Below are 22742 nucleotides of genomic sequence, written 5' to 3'. Positions count from 1 at the left end.
TAATGTAAACAAACCCACAAAAGGCCTTTTAATGGTTTATCTGACTCTTTAAGTGACAGTCTGTCTGACTATCTAGGCAGCTGGGTGTTTGTCATACTATAATATCTTTATATCCATCAAACTTTAAAATTATAAAGCTAGTTTCAGACAAGGCTTTGTTAAGCCAACATCAAAGTTTGTCATCACAAACTTTACCTATATAGTTACAGTATTAATATTTTCTTGAGCGAGCTCTGAACACTCTAGTCATTCACTCAGCTCACTTTGTGAGGTGTGTCCTGGGATGCTTTTTAAACCGTTTTGAAAGAGACCCCATTAATGCTGGACATCGGATTTCATGTTTCCATAACTAATTTCAAGCATTTAGGCATTAGCTTTACTATCAAAAGGGTTTTAAGATCAGTAGTATCATAGATTCAGTCAAGTGTGTCCAAACATTTTACTGGTAGTGTTATTTGTGTACGGTTTTCTTGTAGAGTATATTTCAATGTACCGTAGCAAATTCTGCAATGCCAGACATGTGCTGATGAATAAAAGCTATTTTGTTTCTGACTCTAAATGAACCAAAATGAAGTTCATCCTGACCTTGCAATTGTGTTTCTCACTGTAGGAGCGTTATGAGTCTGCCATAAAGAGATCAACCAAAAAAACATGGGCTGAGATTCGTCAGCAGAGGTGGTCGTGGGCCGGTGGATTGAACCAGACTTCACGCAGAGAGAGTAAGCGTCATCACCCGTTATTCACCTTACAGTCCTGTCCAACTTTACAATTAGTACTAGAGTTATCAATACCTTCCACAGCAGTACCTAGGAAGGAGTAGAGAACCTGAATAAATTTGGAAACTTCTTCTGCTGCTACAACATTGTATTTTACTTCATATGTGTCAAATTCAAGCACTGTTTGTCATGTGTCCATGAGGATAATGTAAATCAAACAGTTTGTCTTCATAGTGGAAGGAAAATAACTGCTGAGATTTTACAACTCTATTTGTTTTATAGGCAGACGGTAAATATGTGTCCGTTTTTTGGTTCAATTCTAGTTCACATCTAGTTCACACTGGAGCATGAGGGAAAAGTAATAATATGACGTTGGTTTCACCACCACAAAACTTGCTTACATCATTGTTATTTTATAGTTGGCATTCTTTCAAAACATTGATGGGCTTTTTGACACTCTCACAGTGAATTGATTGTTGTTAGTGTAATTAGTTAAACCGATGTATACGTTTGTAAAGGATTGTGACATATTCTTCATCATTCACTGTAAGATGTGATTCCTCATACCACAGACAAAAGAAGTTTGAGAGTGGTGTTGGGGGCCGTTCAAACTGAACGAGTTTTTGCGTCCGTCTGTGCTGTTTTTCCATTGTTTTGCTATATAAACATGCGCTAGACATCTTTGACCATTGTGCCACATCTCGCTGTTTTTTCAGCATCTTGCACAGGGAGGCTACGTTTTTAGACACTGTATCTGGTTTAAAAAGACAGCAACATTTTAATGTGCACCTCGAGACACCTGTGTTCTGTTATATGCATTACATAGAGCCTTGCTTTTTTATCATAAGAACACATTCGGTCTGAACGGCCCCTTAGGGTTTATACAGTCATAACATAGGATTTTCAGATTCGAGTACTTTTTTCTATATATAAAATGTCGGTGTCTGATGTGACCAAGTGTGTATTGCAGGAAGTGACATCATGTTAGTGTGGTTAAGATTTGATTGACTTTGCACAGTCCTGCCCTGTTGAAAAGACCTGCCGGTCCAGGCAGTTCTGGTTTGGAGCTGATCATACTGGTTGACCGACATGTTTTTTTTAAAGGTGAAGCTGGATGATATTGGAAGTCTTGCTGGTTAAGTCATACCAGCATCCCACATGTAACATAAAGCTGGTCTTTTCAGTAGGGTAGTATTGTACTACAATAGATAATGTAGATATTATGTATTTATCTAGATATTTAACTTCAAAAAGACACTGGAATGATCCTTTGGTTAGCATTTAGAGGTGATAGTATCATTGCCTTTAAAGGTATATTCCGCGTTTATTACAAGTTAAGCTCAATCGGCAGCATTTGTGGCATAATGTTGATTACCAAAATAATAATAATAATAATAATAATTCGACTTGCCCCTCCTTTTCTTTAAAAAAAGCAAAAATCTGGGTTACAGTGAGGCACTTACAATGGAAGTGAATGGGACCAATCCGTAAACGTTAATATACACAACTTTGTTGCCATGACAGCGTAATGCCGGAAACCCTTAAACCTTAAAAAGACAGTAAAAGCGGCAATTTAAAGAACTTTACAGCTCAAATGATACATGAGTTTTAACAGAAGAATTAATGTAAGTGATTTTATAAAATTATAGGCTTCACATTTCTACCTTTAAACCCTCCAAAAATTGGCCCCATTCACTTCCATTGTAAGTGCCTCACTGTGACCTCGATTTTTGCTATTTTATATATAAAATAAGTATAATTTTTTATGGTTATCAACATTATGCCACAAATGCTGTCGACTTACAGTTGCTTAACTTGTATTGAACCCAGAATATTTCTTTAAAAAGACACAGTTTGTAAAGTCAGTCAGCATTTATAGTTTTTCTCAATCGCTTTGGCTCATTTTTTGAAACAGTCTTTACATTCTCTGAACTGTGAGTGCAATTGTCACAACTGTTTTATGAGACATCACAACTCTATTGCATGTCTGCAAAATGTAATAACTCACCCAAAACATTTAATTCATGCTTCAAAACCTAGTTATTGCGTCAGTAAATTGGCCAATGCCACCAAAATGAAAAGTTTTTTTGTCATTGTGTGAGCCGTACTGGTCAAAATATTTAGATGATTTTTCACCATGGCAGTCAACCCTGGAAATGTTTGTTATATACAAATTTCATTTTTGTTCTACTTTTTTGACACTGACTGCTTACTGTACTATACAAGAATGTTAGTTTTGTCTAGCTGAGTGTTATTGTGTATCACACTGAGATACCGATACTTTTTAGATACCGATTTCAACAGTAGGTAAAAGTGTACTGGGGAAAGTCAATACTGTACAATACTGTAGTATACAGAAAAAGGATATGCACATTTGTATGTATACAGTACATTTATTTTTGTAGCACTGCGTTACAAGTAAACAGAAAATTCACATTTGCATGTCCATTTTTGCACATTTCTTACATGTAAAGTCATATATAGTATAGTATGACAATTTCACTGAGAATCAGCTCATCGGTTTTGATCAGCAAGCCATGTGCATTTAGTTATTGTGCAAATTGTAGACAATTGTACTTACTTTTTTGCACACATGTGCCAAAACACGTGCAATTTGCTTAAATGAATAAGAAATTCAAAACTGGTGTGAACAAAGAAACTAACTGTTCAGAGAGTTTAACATATTGTTTTGAATCAAATTATTCTAATTCGAGAATTGAGCCAAAGCGATTGAGAAAAACTGTAAAAATGGTTGTCAGCATGATATGGAATTTCATCTTAAATATAAGATCATCTTAAATGATCGGCTTTCATGTTTACATAAGAGTCTCCAGCCCCCCTTCTAGCGCTTCCCTTGAAAGACTGCATGGCTCTCCAGGAGTTTCTTTCGGGAATAACCTCGTTCCAGTATCCCGCCCCCTCACCTCTCGCGGTCAGTATGAACGCTTTGCTCTCTGTGTTGCGTTCTGCAGGCAGATGCTCGGCCTCCACGGTCAACCTGCCGCGACAGACGGAGCCTGTGCTAAACAACAGGCTGTCCAAGTCCTCTGCAACACTCTGGAACTCTCCCTGCAGAAGTAAGAATGGAGCGACTCCCGCGTTTCACCTCCTCCCAAACCCTCCGTCTGGTTTCTGGTTCTTCAGTTCTGTTGTTTTTTTGTTTTTTTCTTTTTCATTTTGCTTTGTTCATTTCTGCTGGCCTGCTTGCCTGTGCCTGTGCCTGGTGATCGGTGGTCATTTTCACATACCCTTTATCCACCCCCCACCCCACAACCCCTCGTTCTCGTGTTGCATCGTGGGTAATCTCTTTTTTGTGCACTTTTTGAATGGTGCTCACATTGTTACATCATAGTCTGTGATGCTACTTTATCTGTGGTCCAGTAAGTGGTGAAAATATATTTTTGTTTCAAGTTCTTTCTTTTGTGTCACAAATCACTTTCACTGTTGGTGTGGGTTGTGGATTGTGATGTTGGTGGTGGATTTTTAACCTGATTGTGTGATTTGAAAAGCTGATCATCAAATAATCATATTGAGACTGACTGAAAACTTTGATTGCTAAGGACTTGCTATGCTAGTTAGGATCAATAATATTTGTCATTTTAATTTACTAATCTTATTATAATCAATTTAATTGATTGGCCAATTAATGCAGATGACTGATATTGTGAAACTGTTGAAAGTAGTCAAACTAATACAATATGTAAAAGCATTCTTTAAAGGGATAGTTCACCCAAAAATGAAAATTATCTCATCATTCACTCACCATCATGCCATCCCAGATGTGTATGACTTTCTTTCTTCTGCTGAACACAAACAAAGATTTGTACTTTTTTAGAAGAATATTTCAGCTCTGTACGTCCTCACAATACTAGTGAATGGGTGCCAACATTTTGAAGCTCCAAGAGCAGCATAAAAGTAATCCATAAGACTTCAGTGGTTTAATCCATATCCTTCAGAAGCGATATGATAAGTGTGGATGTGAAACAGATCAATATTTAAGTCCTTTTTTTACTATAAATCTCTTTTTTCACTTTCACATTCTTCTTCTTCCGTTTTTGGTGATTCACATTCTTTGTGCATATTGCCACCTACTGGGCAGGGAGGAGAATTTATAGAAAAAATGACTTAAATATTTATTTGTTTCTCATCAACACCTATCATACTGCTGCTGAAGATATGGATTCAACCACTGGAGTCTGATGGATTACTTTCATGCTGCCTTTATATGCTTTTTGGAGCCTCAAAATGTTTGTCACCATTGACTTGCATTGTGTGAACCTACAAAGCTGAGATATTCTTCTAAAAATCTTCACTTGTTTTCAGCAGAAGAAAGAAAGTCATACATCTGGGAACCTTTAAGTATACATAAGAAGCAGCAATGGGCGTGAAATCTGGCTGAATATTTGGAATGAAATATTAGCACACTGTGCAGCTTAAACTACTGCCTACCTTTTTCAAAAAATATTATGTGAAATAGTTTGCATTAAGCAACGATACACATATTAAACAGTATTATGCTACATTGTTGTCACATTAGTGGTTATTTTCATTTTTTTATCCATTCCTGTGTAAAAATGTCTTAAAGGTTAAATAAATATTCCTGGTTCAATACAGGTTACTCTCCATTGACAGTATTTGTGGCGTAATATTGATTACCAAAAAAAATTATTTAGACTCGCTCCTAATTTTCTTTTTAAAGCAAGTAAAAATCTTGGTTCCAGTGAGGCACTTACAGTGGAAGTGAAGGGGGCCAATTTGTAAACATTAAAATACTGATTCAAAAGTATAGCCACAAGATGTAAACAATATGCATATTAACATGATTTTGGTGTGAAAAACATTTCTTAATAACCTTTTCTGTGGAAAGTTATATCCAATTTTACAACTTTGTTGCCATGACGTTGTAACGCGTAAACCCTACAAACCAGAAACACCCCTAAAAACGACAATTTAAACAACTTTACAGCTCAATTGTCACAACTTTCTTAGTGCTTTAAAAAAATTATGAGCTTCACATTTCTGTCTCTAAACCCTCCAAAAACTGGCCACATTCACTTCCATTGTATGTGCCTCACTATAGCCTCAATTTTTGCTTTTTTATAAGAAAAGGAGGGATGAGTCGAAATACATTTTTATGGTAATCAACATTATGCCACAAACGGAATTGCAATCTGTTGGTTAGTTTGATATAACAACACTGGTTCAACCAATAGCCTGTAGGCAATATCCAAGAAATGGCATACTTCATACATATAGTAAAATTAGTATGGTACTATGCTATTCTGAGCATAGTCTCTGTAATTTTCTCTGCAAGGATATAATGGCTTTTTAGAACGCTGGAATCCACATACAGCTGAATGTAGCAACTTATGATTGTGCAGATGCACAAAAATCAACATAATAACTGCATTGTGCATGGTAGTACTTAACTGCATAGCTCATAGTCTGAAATTAGTGTTTAGAAATCTACATCTCTATCATTAGAAATGACCTCCCAGAGGGGGCCTGGGTAGCTCAGTGGTAAAGACGCTGTCTACCACCCCTGGAGTTCGCTAGTTCAAATCCCAGGGTGTGCTGAGTGACTCCAGCTAGGTCTCCTAAGCAACCAAATTGGCCCGGTTGCTAGGGAGGGTAGAGTCACATGGGGTAAACTCCTCGTGGTCACTATAATGTGGTTCGTTCTCGGTGGGGCGCGTGGTGGTTGCCGCGGTGGATGGCGTGAAGCCTCCACATGCGCTATGTCTCCGTGGCAACGTGCTCAACAAGCCACGTGATAAGATGCGCGGGTTGACGATCTCAGACGTGGAGGCAACTGAGATTCGTCCTCCTGAGGCAAACTGAGGCGAATCACTACGCGACCTTGAGGACTTAAAAGCACATTGGGAATTGGGCATTCCAAATTGGGAGAGAAAAAAAAGACCTCCCAGAGCTGTTACTGAGATAGTTGACATTCAAGATTTATAACTATGTTCCTGTTAGAGGCTACCATGGCTACTGTATTTGTTCATCCACTTTTCATTTTATAACGTACGGTGTGAAGATTGTCTTGAAGCAACAATCTAAATGATAGATCATGATGAAGCCTTCTGTTACAGTAGTTCAGGCAACAGCAGTGTTTTGCCGCAGTGGTGGAATAAAAAGGCAGCTGTTGCCTAGCAACAGCCAGTGACCAGCTGTCACAAAATGTTGTAAATTTTGTTGTGTTTCCAAAGTGTCAGATTGGAGCACCACCTTGTTACTCGCTGTGATGCTTGCGAACAAGGATTCGTTTTGATACACAGTATTGTTTGAATGTTACATGGTTGTCAGATACTGTGTGTATTGAATTTGAAGTGCGTTTGTGCCTGAATGGGAGTGTGTGTGTGTTTGTATTTATAGGGATAAAATGGTGATTTGGTGGAGGAGTGGAGCCAAGACCACAGATTAATTCCTTCGTCACATCACATGTTCGTCACGTGTCTTCTCATGTCTGTAGAGAAGCGACTAATTGAAACTGTCTCATCTCTGCAGAGTCTGATCGCAATGACTGTCATTCAATCATCTTTGTGACAGCCCAAATTATCTGATCTCATTTTATTGTTGTCTTATTAATGTAATACATCAACATATCCAGGGTTTCCACAGTCATGGAAAACCTTGACATTTTAAAACTGTGATTTCTAGGCCTAGAAAAGTCATGGAAATTTCTATAGAGTGCAACAGTCTGGTTCTGGAAATAAAAAAATCCCATTAATTTTCACATATATCCATAAGAGATTTTTTTAATGATATATTATTATCCTTTAAAGACAGACCTACTGTGACTTCTGAGGTTATCACTTGATTGTAAATGCTACTGTTAAAACCATCAGTTTGAAAATATCGTGTTTAATAGTGGAATTCCTGGTAATGAACTACACTACCCATGATCCTGAGCAAACAAATCGACCAATCAGAGAGTCCTGGCAATCAAAGCGCGCCAAAAGATCTCTGTAGCGAGCGCCCACTTCCATCACACTGTGAATAACAACCGAGTCAATCTCTCTACACTCTCAAACTACTTATATATTTGTACTTATCTGAATATTTTGCAATATACTTTAAATATTTTGATTCTATACTTATAATAAACACCTTAAAATTAATTGTTTTTATTTCGATTAAAAAGAAAAGTTCATTTCTTCATGACAGACGGTAGGTTCACAGTCTTGTACCTTTGTGTTTTTGTCTGATTTTCAAATACTTTTTTGGTTTAAATAAAGGATTGTAATGCTGTGATTCACCTTGTGGCTGATTGGTTCGGTTCATGGCTTTAAACCCTTTAATGAAGGATTTTTTATGAAATCCCTATGGAAAAAAATATATGAGAAAAATGCTTCTGGAACCAAGGTGGCTGAAAAAGTGGGCGATCACTGTTGTGCTCTATTGTGCTTTGTGAGTGCTATCTCTGTATAGAGACAACATTCCATAATTCTCGGAATAAAACCAATTTATTCAGCTTTGATAGTGCTGTTAGTCTTGACATTATGTCATTAAACCATACAGATTTTAAAAACACCATCATAAATAACTTAATGACGATTGTAATCTGATTTAGATTGCAATTTTGTGTTTTGTCTCAGGGCTTCTTGGTTAGTTTTGTCTAGTTAGTTGCCTTAAAGTCAAAGTTCACCCAAAAATGAAACTTCTCTCATCATTTACTCACCCTCATGCCATCCCAGATGTGTATGACTTCCTTTCTTCTGCAGAACACAAATGAAGATTTTTAGATGAATATTTCAGCTCTGTAGGTCCATACAATGCAAGTGAACGGTGACTAGAGCTTTGAAGCTCCGAAAAGCACATAAAGGCAGCATAAAAGTAATCCATAGGACTCCAGTGGTTTAATCCATGTCTTCTGAAGCGATCCAATTGGTTTTGGGTGAGAACAGACCAAAATATGACTTCTTTTTCACTATAAATCTTAACATCAGCAGTCTCCTTGGCGATCGTGATTTCAAGCTCGATAGCACTTCCAATAGTGCTATCTTGTGCTCTGCGCATGCGTCAAGCACTAGGAAGTGACGTACTTAGACTGGATTTAGAGCATCTTTGATTTAACCAGCATAAGTAATGTTGCAGACTACATGCTCTAAATAAATTGAAACATAAACTACCTTGAAGTTTCAAGGGAGTGTCCAAGTGTGTGTGTGTGTGTGTGTGTGTGTGTGTGTGTGTGTGGGCGGGTTTGGATGGTTTACGAGGACATTTTTTAGGTCACAAACTGGTAATTACAAGGGTATTATGCTATAAATGTGGTTTATGAGGACATTTCTAGTGTCCCCATAATTCAAATTGCATAAAAAAACACACTAAACAATGTTTTTCTGAAAATGTAAAAATGCAGGAATTTTTTTGTGAGGGTTAGGTTTAGGGGTAGGGTTAGGGTTAGGGGACAGAATCTATAGTTCTTACAGTATAAAAATCATTATGTCTATGGAGAGTCCTTATAAGGATAGCCGCATCAACATGTGTGTGTGTGTGTGTGTGTGTGTGTGTGTGTGTGTGTGTGTGTGCGTGCGTGCATATCAGAATCACAGCTGTTCACTCATTTAGAAGACATGAGCATTCACAAAACTTATAGTGTAGATTAGGTCTCCAGTAGTAGACCAGCAGAGTCTAAAAAAATTGATTTCAGTGTTCTCTCAACGAAAGGCACTCCTGACAAAACAGCAACTCTGATTGGTTAAGCTGTCGTTGGGTCTAACAGCCAGCTGAGTGGTTGAAGGTCCTTTGTCAAGTGACCTGCTCTATGTGTCCGTGTGTGTTGATGTGCCCTCTTGTATCAGCCCGCAGTTTGCATCTGAGCCCGTGGGAGAGCCGCATTGTGGAGAGACTGATGATGCCTACTCTTTCCTTTCTGGCTCGGAGTCGGAGCGTAGCCACCCTACAGAACAGCAGTGACCCCCGTGAGTTACACATTATACCACCCAGATTATTCTTTGACTTAAAATATATATTCATAAATCGTTTAAAAAATGCATAAATTCTGATTTCTGAAAGTGTGAAAGAACTTTCTGAATGTTTTTAAGGAAAATTTGGTAAAAAAAAAAATAAAAAATTATTGGTCGAAAACTTGCCAAATCCCTTTTTATTGAGGCCCACCCAAAAATAATTTACTGGCTATGCCCTTGCTTTGTATTAGGTGTATTTTTCTTACCCCACTGGGCATTGTTTTCTAGTTTTAAGCATAAACCCTAACTTAATTTTGTTAGATTTCTCTGAAAACAAGACTTAATATGTTGTCATTTTGCTTCTCAAGTAAATGTCTCTTGTTTTAAGGATTTTTAGATATTTTTACTGGAAAGACAAAAATACTGAGTAAGAAAATTATTTTTGCAGTTCGCTTAATGTGTGTATTTTATACCTGATGTAATTGTTTATCTGATATCCCAAACGGAATTCTCAATTTTTTGATATATTTTGTATTTCTGTCTGGTCTCAGATCAGTATATACTGTAGTGTTTTGAGATCAAATAACTGAATGAGACATCTTCTCTATCTGATCTCAGATCAGTTTGTAATGTTTTGAGGTTATATAAAGTATCGTCTTTGTTGATGTCTGTGTCTGATCTCAGATCAGTGTTCGCGCTCTTCGTCTGTGTCTCCTCTGACGGGCTGCTCTCATCATCGTCCTCACCAGCACAACACTGAACGCTGGAGAGTCTCCACCAGCACGCCTGACATCACACAGCGCCAACACAGACGCAACGCTACATGGGTAAGCACGTAAACACAAACAAGTCCAGTCACAGAACAACACGCTCAGGTCATGAACTATTAACTTTTAAAAATAATTTAGAAAAAATAATCAGAGCTATTAATGTGAAGAAATCTCAATATACTAAGTATTAAAAGGGCCATATTCTACACTATTCTACACTTTTTTCCCCCTGACATCCACAAACAATGTTATTCAATATAATGAACTTTAAACATTTAACACTGAACTAATAATGTTAAGGTTCATGCACCAAAAGCAGATCATTATCCACCCTCGCTCTCACTTAATTAAACATGCTGTTTTTGCTACTGTACCTTTAAGACCTCTGCTATCATTAGTGAATCTTCACTTACCAGTGTAGTTCACAAATGTAGCAGTTTTTATAAATGGCCTGGGCGAACTAGGGAGGGTACTTTGTGTAGTGAACGCTAAAGTATGTCTACATAGTACATCAATCTCCATTATCCATGATATGACCCATTGAAACTAATGCATTGCTTTTTTGGCATTTAGTTTGAGAAGAAGAAGAAAGAAAAGAAAGACAAGGAACGAGAGAATGAAAAGGAGAAGAATGCTCTGTCTAAAGATCAAGTAGAGAAGAAGAGACAGTCCCAGAGCATAACCAGAACAAAAACAGAAGCCTGGTGATTCACACACACACACACACACACACACACAAATTGTGTGGCTTGTTGAGTGAGGAGAGGGGTGCCATTACTTTTGTAACCTATCAAACTTATGATTTTCTCCTGGCGGACAACAAAACAGTTCCCATAGACTTGCAAAAACACTATAAAATCCCATAGACTTGCACTGAAGGACAGTCATTTCAATAGTCCAGAATATTATAGAGACATGGGGGTGGACTCTTTTCACTTTTTACTCAACTACCCAGAACACCCTAGCAACTACCTAATAACGCCCTAGCAACCACTCAGAACACCATGGCAACCACATAGAAATGCCCTCACGAACACCCAAAACACCCTAGCATCATGGCGGCGACAGCTGCATGGGCAATCTCCAAATTTTCTTAAAAAAATTGTACAAATTTGAGCTGTCAATAGATTCTTTTTTTATTATTGAATAAATTACATGATGTGCAAATTAATTAATCGAATGAATTGCATATATTCATTTTTATAGAATTAACCTCACTAAATGATTTTGTTAAATTGACGACCCTAGTAAAAATCTAGTTTGTTAGAATAGATTTGGACCAATAAAGCCTATTTGCCAAGAACACCCCCACACCCCAAATAAAGATAATTCAGTATATAATTAAAATTCAAATTACATTTTTATTATAATATATTAAAATAAAAATTATAATAAAAATAAACATTATTCAATAAATAAATATAATTTTTAATTAAAATTGTAATTTATTAAAAATAATATATAAATTCAGATAATTCAAATACTTGACATTATTGTGACAGACGAGTAAATATAATAAATAAAATAAAAAATATAATAAAAATAAACATAATTCAATAAATAATTAAAATGTTTAATTAAAAAAAAAAAAAATATATATATATATATATATATATATATATATATATATATATATTTTTTTTTTTAAAGATATATATAAATTCAGATAATTCAAATACATGACATTATTGTGACAGACCAGTAAAGTGTTGATTAGACAATACAAAAAGTCAATATGTTGTTTGTTTTATTTCCATATCTTTGAACATATGCCTACAACTGGCCTACAGTCCACAGCGATCCATTTTACAGTTGAGTTTATCAATCTGTCCCAGGTATTTGCATTCCATCCATTTTTGTATAATTAATTGCTCTAAATTAACATGTTAAATTTTCGGCCCTAGTAAAAATCTAGTTTGTTAGCAGGGATTTGGACCAGTGAGGTTTCATTGTGGGTGGGGCTGCGCAGGACTCTGGTTACCATGGATGAGATTTATCATTTGTCACTCAATCAGATTGTACCTGGTTAGGAATTGGTGTTGGAGGCAGTTGTTTTTAGTCTAGATTGTAATATGTTCTTAATCTCTTCTCAGTCCAAATGTCAAAGCCAAAAACAGATCGTCTTCACCTGCGAACCCCAGGAGTCGTCCACTCTCCCCCAACCCCACAGTGTCCTCTAAACCCGGCTCATCTTCTGGTCGGACCCCTCCTGGCACCAAGACCCGACCTAAACGAGCTCAGACTCCCGCCCGCGTGCAGCAACCTGCCGTCGTTGCTGTCGCTGTGGAAACAAAGAAAGAGCCCAGTCAGGCTGACCTTCCCAAGGAGACAAATGGTGAGTGTGATCATCATGAAGACCAAAGCAAAGATGCTTCCTTGAGCTCTTAAGAGTTGCTTTTACTATCAGATAAATCTCTGTGACAGCTGAATGTGTTCTCAAATGCACATTTAATGTGTGTGTGTGTGTGTATGTATGCAAATTACAACAATTGCAGTGTCATTTCTTAATAATTTTTTTTTTTCTCAAAAAGTTAGTGTACTTGGTTACAAAGGAGACAAAAGTGTAAGAATGCGATGTGCAAAGAAAACAAAGCAAAATCAAGTAAATCTCATTTGTGATTATTTTTATTGTGCCTCTTTTCCAGTCAACTGGTAATTTTGTCAAATAATACAAAGAGCATAAAAAAAATGTTTTACTAAAACTGTGATTCACCTTGTGGCTGATTGGTTCGGTTCATGGCTTTAAACCCTTTAATGAAGGATTTTTTATGAAATCCCTATGGAAAACAATATATGAGAAAAATGCTTCTGGAACCAAGGTGGCTGAAAAAGTGGGCGATCACTGTTGTGCTCTATTGTGCTTTGTGAGTGCTATCTCTGTGTAGAGACAACATTCCATAATTCTCGGAATAAAACCAATTTATTCAACTTTGATAGTGCTGTTAGTCTTGACATTATGTCATTAAACCATACAGATTTTAAAAACACCATCATAAATAACTTAATGACGATTGTAATCTGATTTAGATTGCAATTTTGTGTTTTGTCTCAGGGCTTCTTGGTTAGTTTTGTCTAGTTAGTTGCCTTAAAGTCAAAGTTCACCGAAAAATGAAAATTCTCTCATCATTAACTCACCCTCATGCCATCCCAGATGTGTATGACTTCCTTTCTTCTGCAGAACACAAATGAAGATTTTTAGATGAATATTTCAGCTCTGTAGGTCCATACAATGCAAGTGAACGGTGACTAGAACTTTGAAGCTCCAAAAAGCACATAAAGGCAGCATAAAAGTAATCCATAGGACTCCAGTGGTTTAATCCATGTCTTCTGAAGCGATCCAATTGGTTTTGGGTGAGAACAGACCAAAATATGACTTCTTTTTCACTATAAATCTTAACATCAGCAGTCTCCTTGGCGATTGTGATTTCAAGCTCGATAGCACTTCCAATAGTGCTATCTTGTGCTCTGCGCATGCGTCAAGCACTAGGAAGTGACGTACTTAGACTGGATTTAGAGCATCTTTGATTTAACCAGCATAAGTAATATTGCAGACTACATGCTCTAAATAAATTGAAACATAAACTACCTTGAAGTTTCAAGGGAGTGCCAAGTGTGTAAAAAAAAATGTTTTATTAAATAGTAAGAAAAGTAAAAAAGTGTGTTTTATGACTAATTTATGTAGAACATCGGTTGCTTGGGACGACAGCTAATTATAACGTTTAGCAGTCATACAAAAATATCTGACCACAGAATTCTGTAAGTGACCAATCAGAATCAAGTATTCCAGAAAACCATGTAAAAAAATTATATATAAATATATAATGGTAAAAACCTTATTCAATACCCTACAAAATAGCTAAAATGAAATTAATATTTAATTATTTTGCACAATATTCACGGAGAAATGCATAATAATTTACAACAAAATTCATGTTTAGAGTACAAAATTATCCACTCACAAGGCTGTCGGTACTTTTCTAAACTGACATGAAAATATTAGTTACTAATTATTAAGAAAGTAAAAAGTGTGTTTTAAGGAGTTTATTTATTATTACGAGTTTATGAAATATCTGTTCCTTTGGCCTGCACTGTTTTATAAACATTTCTCCTCTTTTTTTGGTTTAGCAACACCCAGTATTCCTGACATCACCGTCTCCTCTGCTCCAGCCACGCCCTCCACTGTCTCTCCGCCGATCAAAACAGCTCCTCAGACTCCAGAGGTGGCCAAAGTGGTCTCCACACCTTCTAGATCTCTCTCTCCAGAGCCCGGACCTCCGGTTGCCAAGCCAACAGCTGGGACCAGTGACCCTGAGGAAGCAGCCAGGGTGCTGGCGGAGAAGAGACGTCAAGCCCGTGAGCAGAGAGAAAGAGAGGAACAAGATAAACGAGAACAGGAGCAGAGGAGCAGGTCAGTTACTTGGTTTGCTGGTCTTAACTGATTAGAGTTGGTCTGCCAGCCTTGACAAGCTTTGGTCTAAAAACAACAATGCCAAAATTTTGTTTAAACCAGCCAATCAGAATTAAGCGATTTTGGTCAGACGGTCCGTAGTTGCACCATCTGTGGTTGAGACAAAATGTGTTTGGTCATCACTATCTAGACTATAAATGCTAATACAGTCCTGTCTTCATTCAGAGCACTGCGTGAGGAGCACGCCAAGCGTGAGGAGGAGGAGAGGAGGCGAAGGGAAGAGGAGGCGCGCTTCATGGCAGAGCAGCAGCGTCTACAGGAGGAGAGGGAGGCGCAGGAGAGAGCACAAGCCGAGCAGGAGGAAAACCTGCGACTCCAGAGACAGGTGAGCAGAGCATGATGGGTAATAGACTCCATTTATGACTAATTTATGTAGATCAGTTGACTAGAATTAATTATACCATTAAGCATTCATTATACAAAAATTTAATTTAATTTAATTGTATTATTAAAAAAATATTAAATATTACATTTCTAAAGTTACATTTCTGTTAATTGGCCAAGCAGGTAAATAAAATAAAATAAAATTATATTTATATATATATATATATATATATATATATATATATATATATATATATATATATATATATATATATATATATTCATAATGCAATAATAAATAATAAAATGATAATACATTATTTTAATAATTAGATAATAATATAATATAGATAATATTAATAGCAATGTAATAATAGTAAATATTATACTAATACATAATGTATCATAATAAATAACTAATTTAATATAATATAATAATAATATACAATTTCTACATTCACTAATGTGTTTTTACAGTTGTACTCATTATCATTAATTACATGAACTAACATGAACAAACAATGAACAAAATTTTGATAAATTAACAACGAGGAATAAATGCTGTTAAAAATATTGTTAATTGTTACTTCATGATACCTAATGCATTAACTAATGTGAGAAAATAGAACTTTATTTTAAAGTGTTACCAACTTTATTTCAGTGCAGTCCTCAGTAAAATCGTTCAATTTTAACATAAAGCATCAAGGTGACCGAGGCACATGCAGACAAAGGGGTGTTTAATGTGAGTGCTTTCTAATGACAGTCTCAGTTAAGAGTCCCTGCAGTGTATGAGCTGCTGTTGAGAACTGTGCACAAGAGAGGACGTCCTGTGAGCCCCCGGGCAACACTCAGCTGATGCTCTTAATGGGATCATTAGAGTAACAGGACTGTGTCAGTGCGCACAGAGCCCATGTAATGTGTATTCTGTCTGTGTATGTGGGATGCAGTGCGGTTTGATTTGATGATGCAGGACAGGCTTAATAAGGCTGTCTGTGGCTCTCTGGATGTACAGTGCAAAGAACATCTGTGGTTTCTGTGAAGCATCAAAAAGTATTTTCTCAAGGTTTAATCTTCTGATATGAGAAAAGACACTAGATATACATAAGCAGATTGAACTGATGCAGCATCTGGATCTGAGCCCAAATGACTTTAAGATTAAGAGGAACCTTTATATGCAGTGCACTTTATTCATTTGTTATTGTACATATAATACAAATACTTGTAAACCTTTGAAAGATACTTGGTCTAGTCTGATCTTATAGAAAGTATACCATGAATTTACAGTATATCATTTATATCAGTTACATCACAACCATTCCTACACAGAAGAAATATTGCTCTCTGCTTCCGCCTTGTGGCTGGGAGTTAAATTGAAATCACTACTTGTGATATATTGGAGGACAAAACAGTTCAACTGTCCACTTTAATTTGTTTTATTCTTGAACTTGATAATAAGTCATTTCTGGCATGACTACATCGCCGTTAGATGTGTGATATATCGGGCATCGGTTCTTGAAATGTTTCATCTCTATTGAAAGCAACACTCACCTTTTTGCTATACCATTTGATATTATATAATGCAATTTGATAAATACATACATTTATGAATATAATATAATTAATTTCCTCTTTTGATACATTGTCTGGGTTCTGGGCTGTGTCGTGAGCGTTTCAATGCCCATTACCTGTGTAAGTTGTGCAAATGACATATAAATTGACTTGACTTGATTAAACGTGGCTTGTTAGTGTTTGTTGTGTAACGAATTTGTTATGTAATTTCAAGTGTTTCTTTGCAGCGAGAAGATGCCGAATCCAAAGCCAGAGAAGAAGCAGAGAGACAGAGAATTGAGAGGGAGAAACACTTCCAGAAAGAAGAACAAGAGCGCCTAGAAAGAAAGAAGGTAAGTCGAGAGAGAAAGAGGGAATGTTCGCTAATAGACAAAATACTTTTTGTTTTAATTGTCTATATCTGTGTGTGTATAATTAGTCACAAGCACACTGTGTTTCATAGGACACTCCTTTATTAAAAAAATAAATAAAAATCCAAATTTGACTTTTTTCAGTGCTATATAAAAAGACATTTAACCCTTGTGTTCGTTTTGTGCTAACACATTTTGTGTTCCCTGTCAAAAATGACCAGCCCATTAAGACTGTTTACAAATCTCTCATATTGCAAATATTATCACAAGATATTACATTAGATATTTTTATAACTTCTTTTTTAGTACTTATGATGGGTTTTGTTCTTTTAGTACTTATGATGGGTTTTGTTCTTTTCTTTATATATATATATTCCTTGTGGAAAACAATAGTGATAATATAATAATAATAATAATAATAATAAAATAATAATAATAATTACATAATAAATGAATAATGACCACTTATACACATAAATATAATAAACAGGAGAGGCTTTTTGTCAGGTTTTTCCTTATTTCTTCCTGAAACATACAGTACACATACATGTAATGTAGACAATGACATATCGTAACTTACAGCAGACTATCCCGATTCAAACAAACCCAAATACAACATAATATGATAAGTACATCTTGAAATATTCCTCAAAGAGTGTACATGGAAAGACGATGCAAAAAAGGGCACTCAACACACATTGTGTGTGTGTGTGTGTGTGTGTGTGTGTGTGTGTGTGTGTGTGCACATGTCTGTGGACTTTGTGTGTGCAAACACACATCCACGTATTTGCTCATCTGAAGGTTTGGGATGCTCCTAAACTATTATATTTAAATTATTTCTGTATTTTGTAGTCTAATTCATTCATTTCCAATGGCCGGTCATTTTTGACCGGGAGCACAACAAGTGTAACAAAGTGAAATAAAACCAAAAAAGTAAAGAAAATTGTACAAAAAAATAAACAAATAATCAGATACCATATATGAACAAAGTCAAGGAATTTTAATGGATTAAAAAAAAAAAAAAAAAAAACTACGAAAACAAAAGTCATCTGCATCAAAATGACCGGAACACAAAATAAGGGTTAAATAACCCTACTGGTAGATAAGTGTGACTAACGTGTCTTTGTTGACCTCTCTAGCGTCTAGAGGAAATCATGAAAAGGACTCGTAAGAGTGATGCAGGAGGACAGGTGGGATAAATCTGTTTTTAATTTAGTCTAAATGTATGTCACATGCACATACAAACACAGATGGACAGGTAAATAAACTTCACTTATTTGTTTCTTTGCAGAAGGATGCAAAGTCTCCAGCGCAAGTGAATGGCAAAATCTCTGACAGCGGTAAATATTGACTGGTTATACACTTTTTGATTTTTCATGTATTGTTTAGTATTGTGCATGTGGTATAGCTTTTGAATAATAACTCTTTTCTCTTTTGATTAATCTTAATAGTCATCTGACATATCTGTAAATGGTGAGGAGAGTTTGTTTACTGAGTTTGAGTGAGAAATATATGTCTTTCAGTAATCCAGAAAAATCCTTCAGACTCTCTCCATAGTGGTGCGACAAATTTAAACCAATCACAGGGTGACATGAAAACAAGGTAAGCATAGTTATGATTTGCAAAGCACAGAAGTTTCATAGTTTTTATGGTCCATCGGTGTAATTAGTGTCATGTTGAACGTAGCCAAAGTACTTGTTGCTAAAATCTGACTATAGATCAAACAATGAAAATGACTCCCAGATTGTTTGAGTTTTGTTGTAAATCAGAGCCATAGATCCCAAATGTGTGTTTTATTTCATGTTTGTTTCTCAGCCCTATGTCTTGGGATTCATCGCCAATAATTAATGGTGTCCAGACCAACAAGCATCAGAATGGACTTTCCTCCAATGGAGAGACAGCAGATTTTGAGGAAATCATCAAGCTGTCCAATCACAGTGGCAGTAGCAGTGGGCAGGGTCAACCTGCTGACCCAATCATGGCCTTTGAGGGTGGGGAACCGTTCATGATGAAGGCGGGGCCTATTAAACCTCAACATGTGGCAGGTATGATTGTGTTTCATTAACAGCATGACTAAATACAATGTAAAAGCATAAAAAGCACCGTTATTTACTTGTAACCAGGGACTGAAAACGTTCAAATGAACGAAAAATGTTATAAATGTTATTTTTGACTGTTGGTAACAGGTTATAACCAAAGTCTAAATGGTTTATCACAGTAAAGTTTCGGAATTACGAATAAGCATGTGCTTTGATTCTGGAGGTCTGGAGGTCACACATATCTTTACCTTAATTCACGTTGTGGATGTAGCCTTATGTGATATGCTGAAGATCTTTAGACTAACTATATATGAGTCATTCTATAATTGCATTTACATTTCATGCCCGTGGGATATATGTTTAATGCATTTTCATCAAGATATAGTACCAATGCTTATTTTCTTAGTACATAATTATATTTTTCCAAATCACGTCATTATTTGTTGGAAAAGCCATCACTTTTCTTCAAAAATAAGGTGTATGGGACATAAAACCTTGGTATTCAGCAGTCCAATTTTGTAGAGTTGGTCATTCTACTTTGCAAATATGCATGAAAATGACCTCAAACATAAATGATTTTCATACTTCTTCCTTTATATAGATTTCAAGATTATCAAGACATTTTATGCACTACAAGTTTTTTGTGTTAGTCTGAAAAAGCGTTGTCAACTAAGTTACCAATCTGAATCACCCACTTCAAAAAGGAACCGTTTGTCCCAATATCACATGACTTGCACAACATGGTGTAATTTTTTTCAGGAAACACATGGATGAAGGATTTAAAGTTATGTTATTTCTCTTTTTCCCAAATATTTGTTATAAAGCCAAGCCTGAGTCAAGAGTAGATTAATCGACTGTCAACAGTGTTACTCAAGTTTTATCGCTTTAAAAGAAAAAATTACTAAAAATGTTTCAATATTTTTGAAAATGCATTTCCAAAGAGACCATGTGCTCAGTAGTTCTAGGCCCCCTATGTTGAGTAAAGATCCTAAATGATAAAAAAAAACGTCAACAATGTTACTGGTCAGGTGGCTGGGTAGCTCAGCGAGTAAAGACGCTGACTACCACCCTTGGAGTTGCGAGTTCGAATCCAGGGTGTGCTGAGTGACTCCAGCCAGGTCTCCTAAGCAACTAAATTGGTCCGGTTGCTTGGGAGGGTAGAGTCACATGGGGTAACCTTTCGTGGTCACTATAATGTGGTTCGCTCTCAGTGGGGCACGTGGTGAGTTGTGCGTGGATGCCGCAGAGAATGGCGTGAAGCCTCCACATGCGCTATGTCTCCACGGTAACGCGCTCAACAAGCCACGTGATAAGATGCGCCGATTGATGGTCTCAGACGCGGAGGCAACTGAGTTTCGTCCTCCATCACCCGGATTGAGGCGAGTCACTACGCCACCACGAGGACTTAGAGCGCATTGGGAATTGGGCATTCCAAATTGGGGAGAAATATGTTACTGGTTAACAATGTCACCCAGTAAAGGTAATATAGTGGGCAAAAGGTAACATAGTTGACATTTTTAGCACATTCTGCAGAACTGTCTAGAGTTGTTTAAAAATGTTCAATTAAAGAATATACAATTATTGAACTTATTAGCTTAGTTATTGAACATTAGCTTAGCAGTCATTTGTAACATTTTAAAATCATATTGTGTTTAGTTCAGTTTGTGTGTCAGTCTTGAACGGTTTAATGTTTTACACAAATCTTTTAAGTGAACGAATCACTCTCGTTGTCTTCCACTGTGTCGGTCGTGAACGACTCAATGTTTTAAAAAAATTTTTTAAGTGAAAGAATCGTTCATGCTAACATTGTTTCAGTCGCAAACAAATCATTGTTTTGAACATATCTTTTTGGTGAATTAATTGTTGTCATTCACATCCATTGTTTCAGTCATGAACAACTCAGTGTTTTGAACAAATCTTTTAAGGGAGCAAATCGCTCACCTTCACTTCCATTGTTTCGGATGTGAGCGACTCAGCGTTTTGAATGGATCTTTTAAGTGATCAAAACATCTTGTTCATTTCCATTTTTTCGGTCGAGAACAACTCATTGTTTTGAACAAATCTTTTAAGTGACCAAATCGTTCACTTCCATTGTTTCCGTTGTGAACGGCTCAGTGTTTTGAATAAATCTTTTAATTCAATGAACCATTCTCGTTTTTAGAAATGGTCACTGAATGAATCAGTGTCCTAATATGAACAAATCATTTTGGTGAACAGATTCAAAACCGAGTTTCTGGGATAATTCAAATTTCTCAACACTAATGTTTATGAACTTAAAATTATAATGTATATTTCTGTGTGACAATTTCATCTACAAAATATGAAAGAATGTGTACTTATGTTAACAGCCAAATTTAATTTGTTTACATGCTATTTTCTATCTTCCTTCCCCTGCAGAGGTTCTGTGAGTGCGGATCTCTCTGAAAGAGAAGGAAAGCCTTACGCTTATAGTGCTCAAGAGAGCAACTGCTTCCACCTGTGACATGTGCCAAACCAACTTAGACTGCATTAACTTTACAAACACTGCAAGACTGAAAGCTCTAATTTCTGTGGAAGCACTTTGTGGGTCTGAAATAGGGGGAGGAGAACCTTAAAAAAAGACACTTTTATACATATAAATAGTTTGCAAAAAGTCTGTCTATTTCACTGTGTGTCATGGTGCAACATTGTTGAGTTTCTTTTAAAAAAGTCACCTGCGGATTATGTGGTGCACCTTAAAAGAGTCACTATATAATGAATTTTAGGAAGAAAATTAATCATGGAAATACACAATGTTTGGCTATCATTATGATATGAATTATTGTTGTTGTTGTTATGATGTATCGTACTGTTCTTTTTAAGTAGAAAAAGTGTATGTCTTGAATTATTGCGTTATTTAATGTGTGGAGCATCAGAGGAGGGCGATATTCTGTGTTTTATTGTATATTTGCCTGACTATGACATACCTGTGGAATAAATCTTTATGAAAGGGTTTTGTGTGTGGGAGTACATATTTTTCGTTTATATTGTGATATGATTCACTGATCAATTTCAGCAAGTAGAGGGCAGCACGATCTTTCAACCCTGAATCAGACAAGAAAAGCTCATATACAAAGCTCAACCTGCATCATGCATTTATAAAGTCTTTATTTATGGTGTGCACTAACTAGTGTGCGCTGTGTTTATTCACTTATGTACTACTTATCTAGTTTTCACTTTGCATATTTACCCTTTTTTAGACTTATGTACACTTGATTTATGATGTGCACTTTACATATTCATCCTGTATCAGACCTATGCACACTTGATTTAGAATGTCCACTAGCTAGTGTGCACCTTAAATATTCACCCTGTGTCAGACTTCTGCACACTTGATTTGATTTTGATGTGCACTAACTAGTTTGCACTTTGCACATCGACCCATCCATCAGACTACTGCACACTTGGTTTTTGATGTGAACTTGCTAGTTTGCACTTTATTTAGCCTGTTCACCCTGTCTTACTCATACACACTTGATTCACGATGTGCACTTACTAGTGAGCGCTTTATGTATTCACCCTGTATCCCGGACTTATGCACACTTGATTTATGGTGTGCACCAACTTAATGTGCAT

At 36.3% G+C, this 22742-nt stretch overlaps 1 protein-coding gene across 6 annotated transcripts in view; it reads left to right on the top strand.

The window, feature by feature from the left end:
- LOC127420864 (MAP7 domain-containing protein 1-like) overlaps nucleotides 1-22119 on the top strand; it is a 65843-nt gene extending 43724 nt beyond the window's left edge. For 4 of the 6 annotated variants that reach the window (XM_051663447.1, XM_051663448.1, XM_051663446.1 and 1 more), the window contains 14 exons: nucleotides 611-719; nucleotides 3689-3793; nucleotides 9524-9643; nucleotides 10313-10455; nucleotides 10972-11102; nucleotides 12492-12733; nucleotides 14524-14806; nucleotides 15032-15191; nucleotides 16987-17091; nucleotides 18249-18299; nucleotides 18401-18449; nucleotides 18633-18711; nucleotides 18925-19154; nucleotides 21546-22119. In XM_051663447.1, the coding sequence (XP_051519407.1) occupies nucleotides 611-719; nucleotides 3689-3793; nucleotides 9524-9643; nucleotides 10313-10455; nucleotides 10972-11102; nucleotides 12492-12733; nucleotides 14524-14806; nucleotides 15032-15191; nucleotides 16987-17091; nucleotides 18249-18299; nucleotides 18401-18449; nucleotides 18633-18711; nucleotides 18925-19154; nucleotides 21546-21556 (1818 nt within the window). In that variant the 3' untranslated portion in view covers nucleotides 21557-22119. The remainder of the gene's footprint in view (nucleotides 1-610; nucleotides 720-3688; nucleotides 3794-9523; nucleotides 9644-10312; nucleotides 10456-10971; nucleotides 11103-12491; nucleotides 12734-14523; nucleotides 14807-15031; nucleotides 15192-16986; nucleotides 17092-18248; nucleotides 18300-18400; nucleotides 18450-18632; nucleotides 18712-18924; nucleotides 19155-21545) is intronic. The other 2 variants (XM_051663450.1, XM_051663449.1) reach the window with 1 other exon arrangement.
- The last annotated feature ends 623 nt before the right edge of the window (nucleotides 22120-22742 follow it).

The sequence above is a fragment of the Myxocyprinus asiaticus genome, chromosome 30 (assembly GCF_019703515.2).
Source record: "Myxocyprinus asiaticus isolate MX2 ecotype Aquarium Trade chromosome 30, UBuf_Myxa_2, whole genome shotgun sequence".
NCBI classification, from domain to species: domain Eukaryota; kingdom Metazoa; phylum Chordata; class Actinopteri; order Cypriniformes; family Catostomidae; genus Myxocyprinus; species Myxocyprinus asiaticus.
The sequence above is the reverse complement of the archived record's forward strand: the minus strand, read 5'-3'. Positions and strand labels throughout refer to the sequence as shown.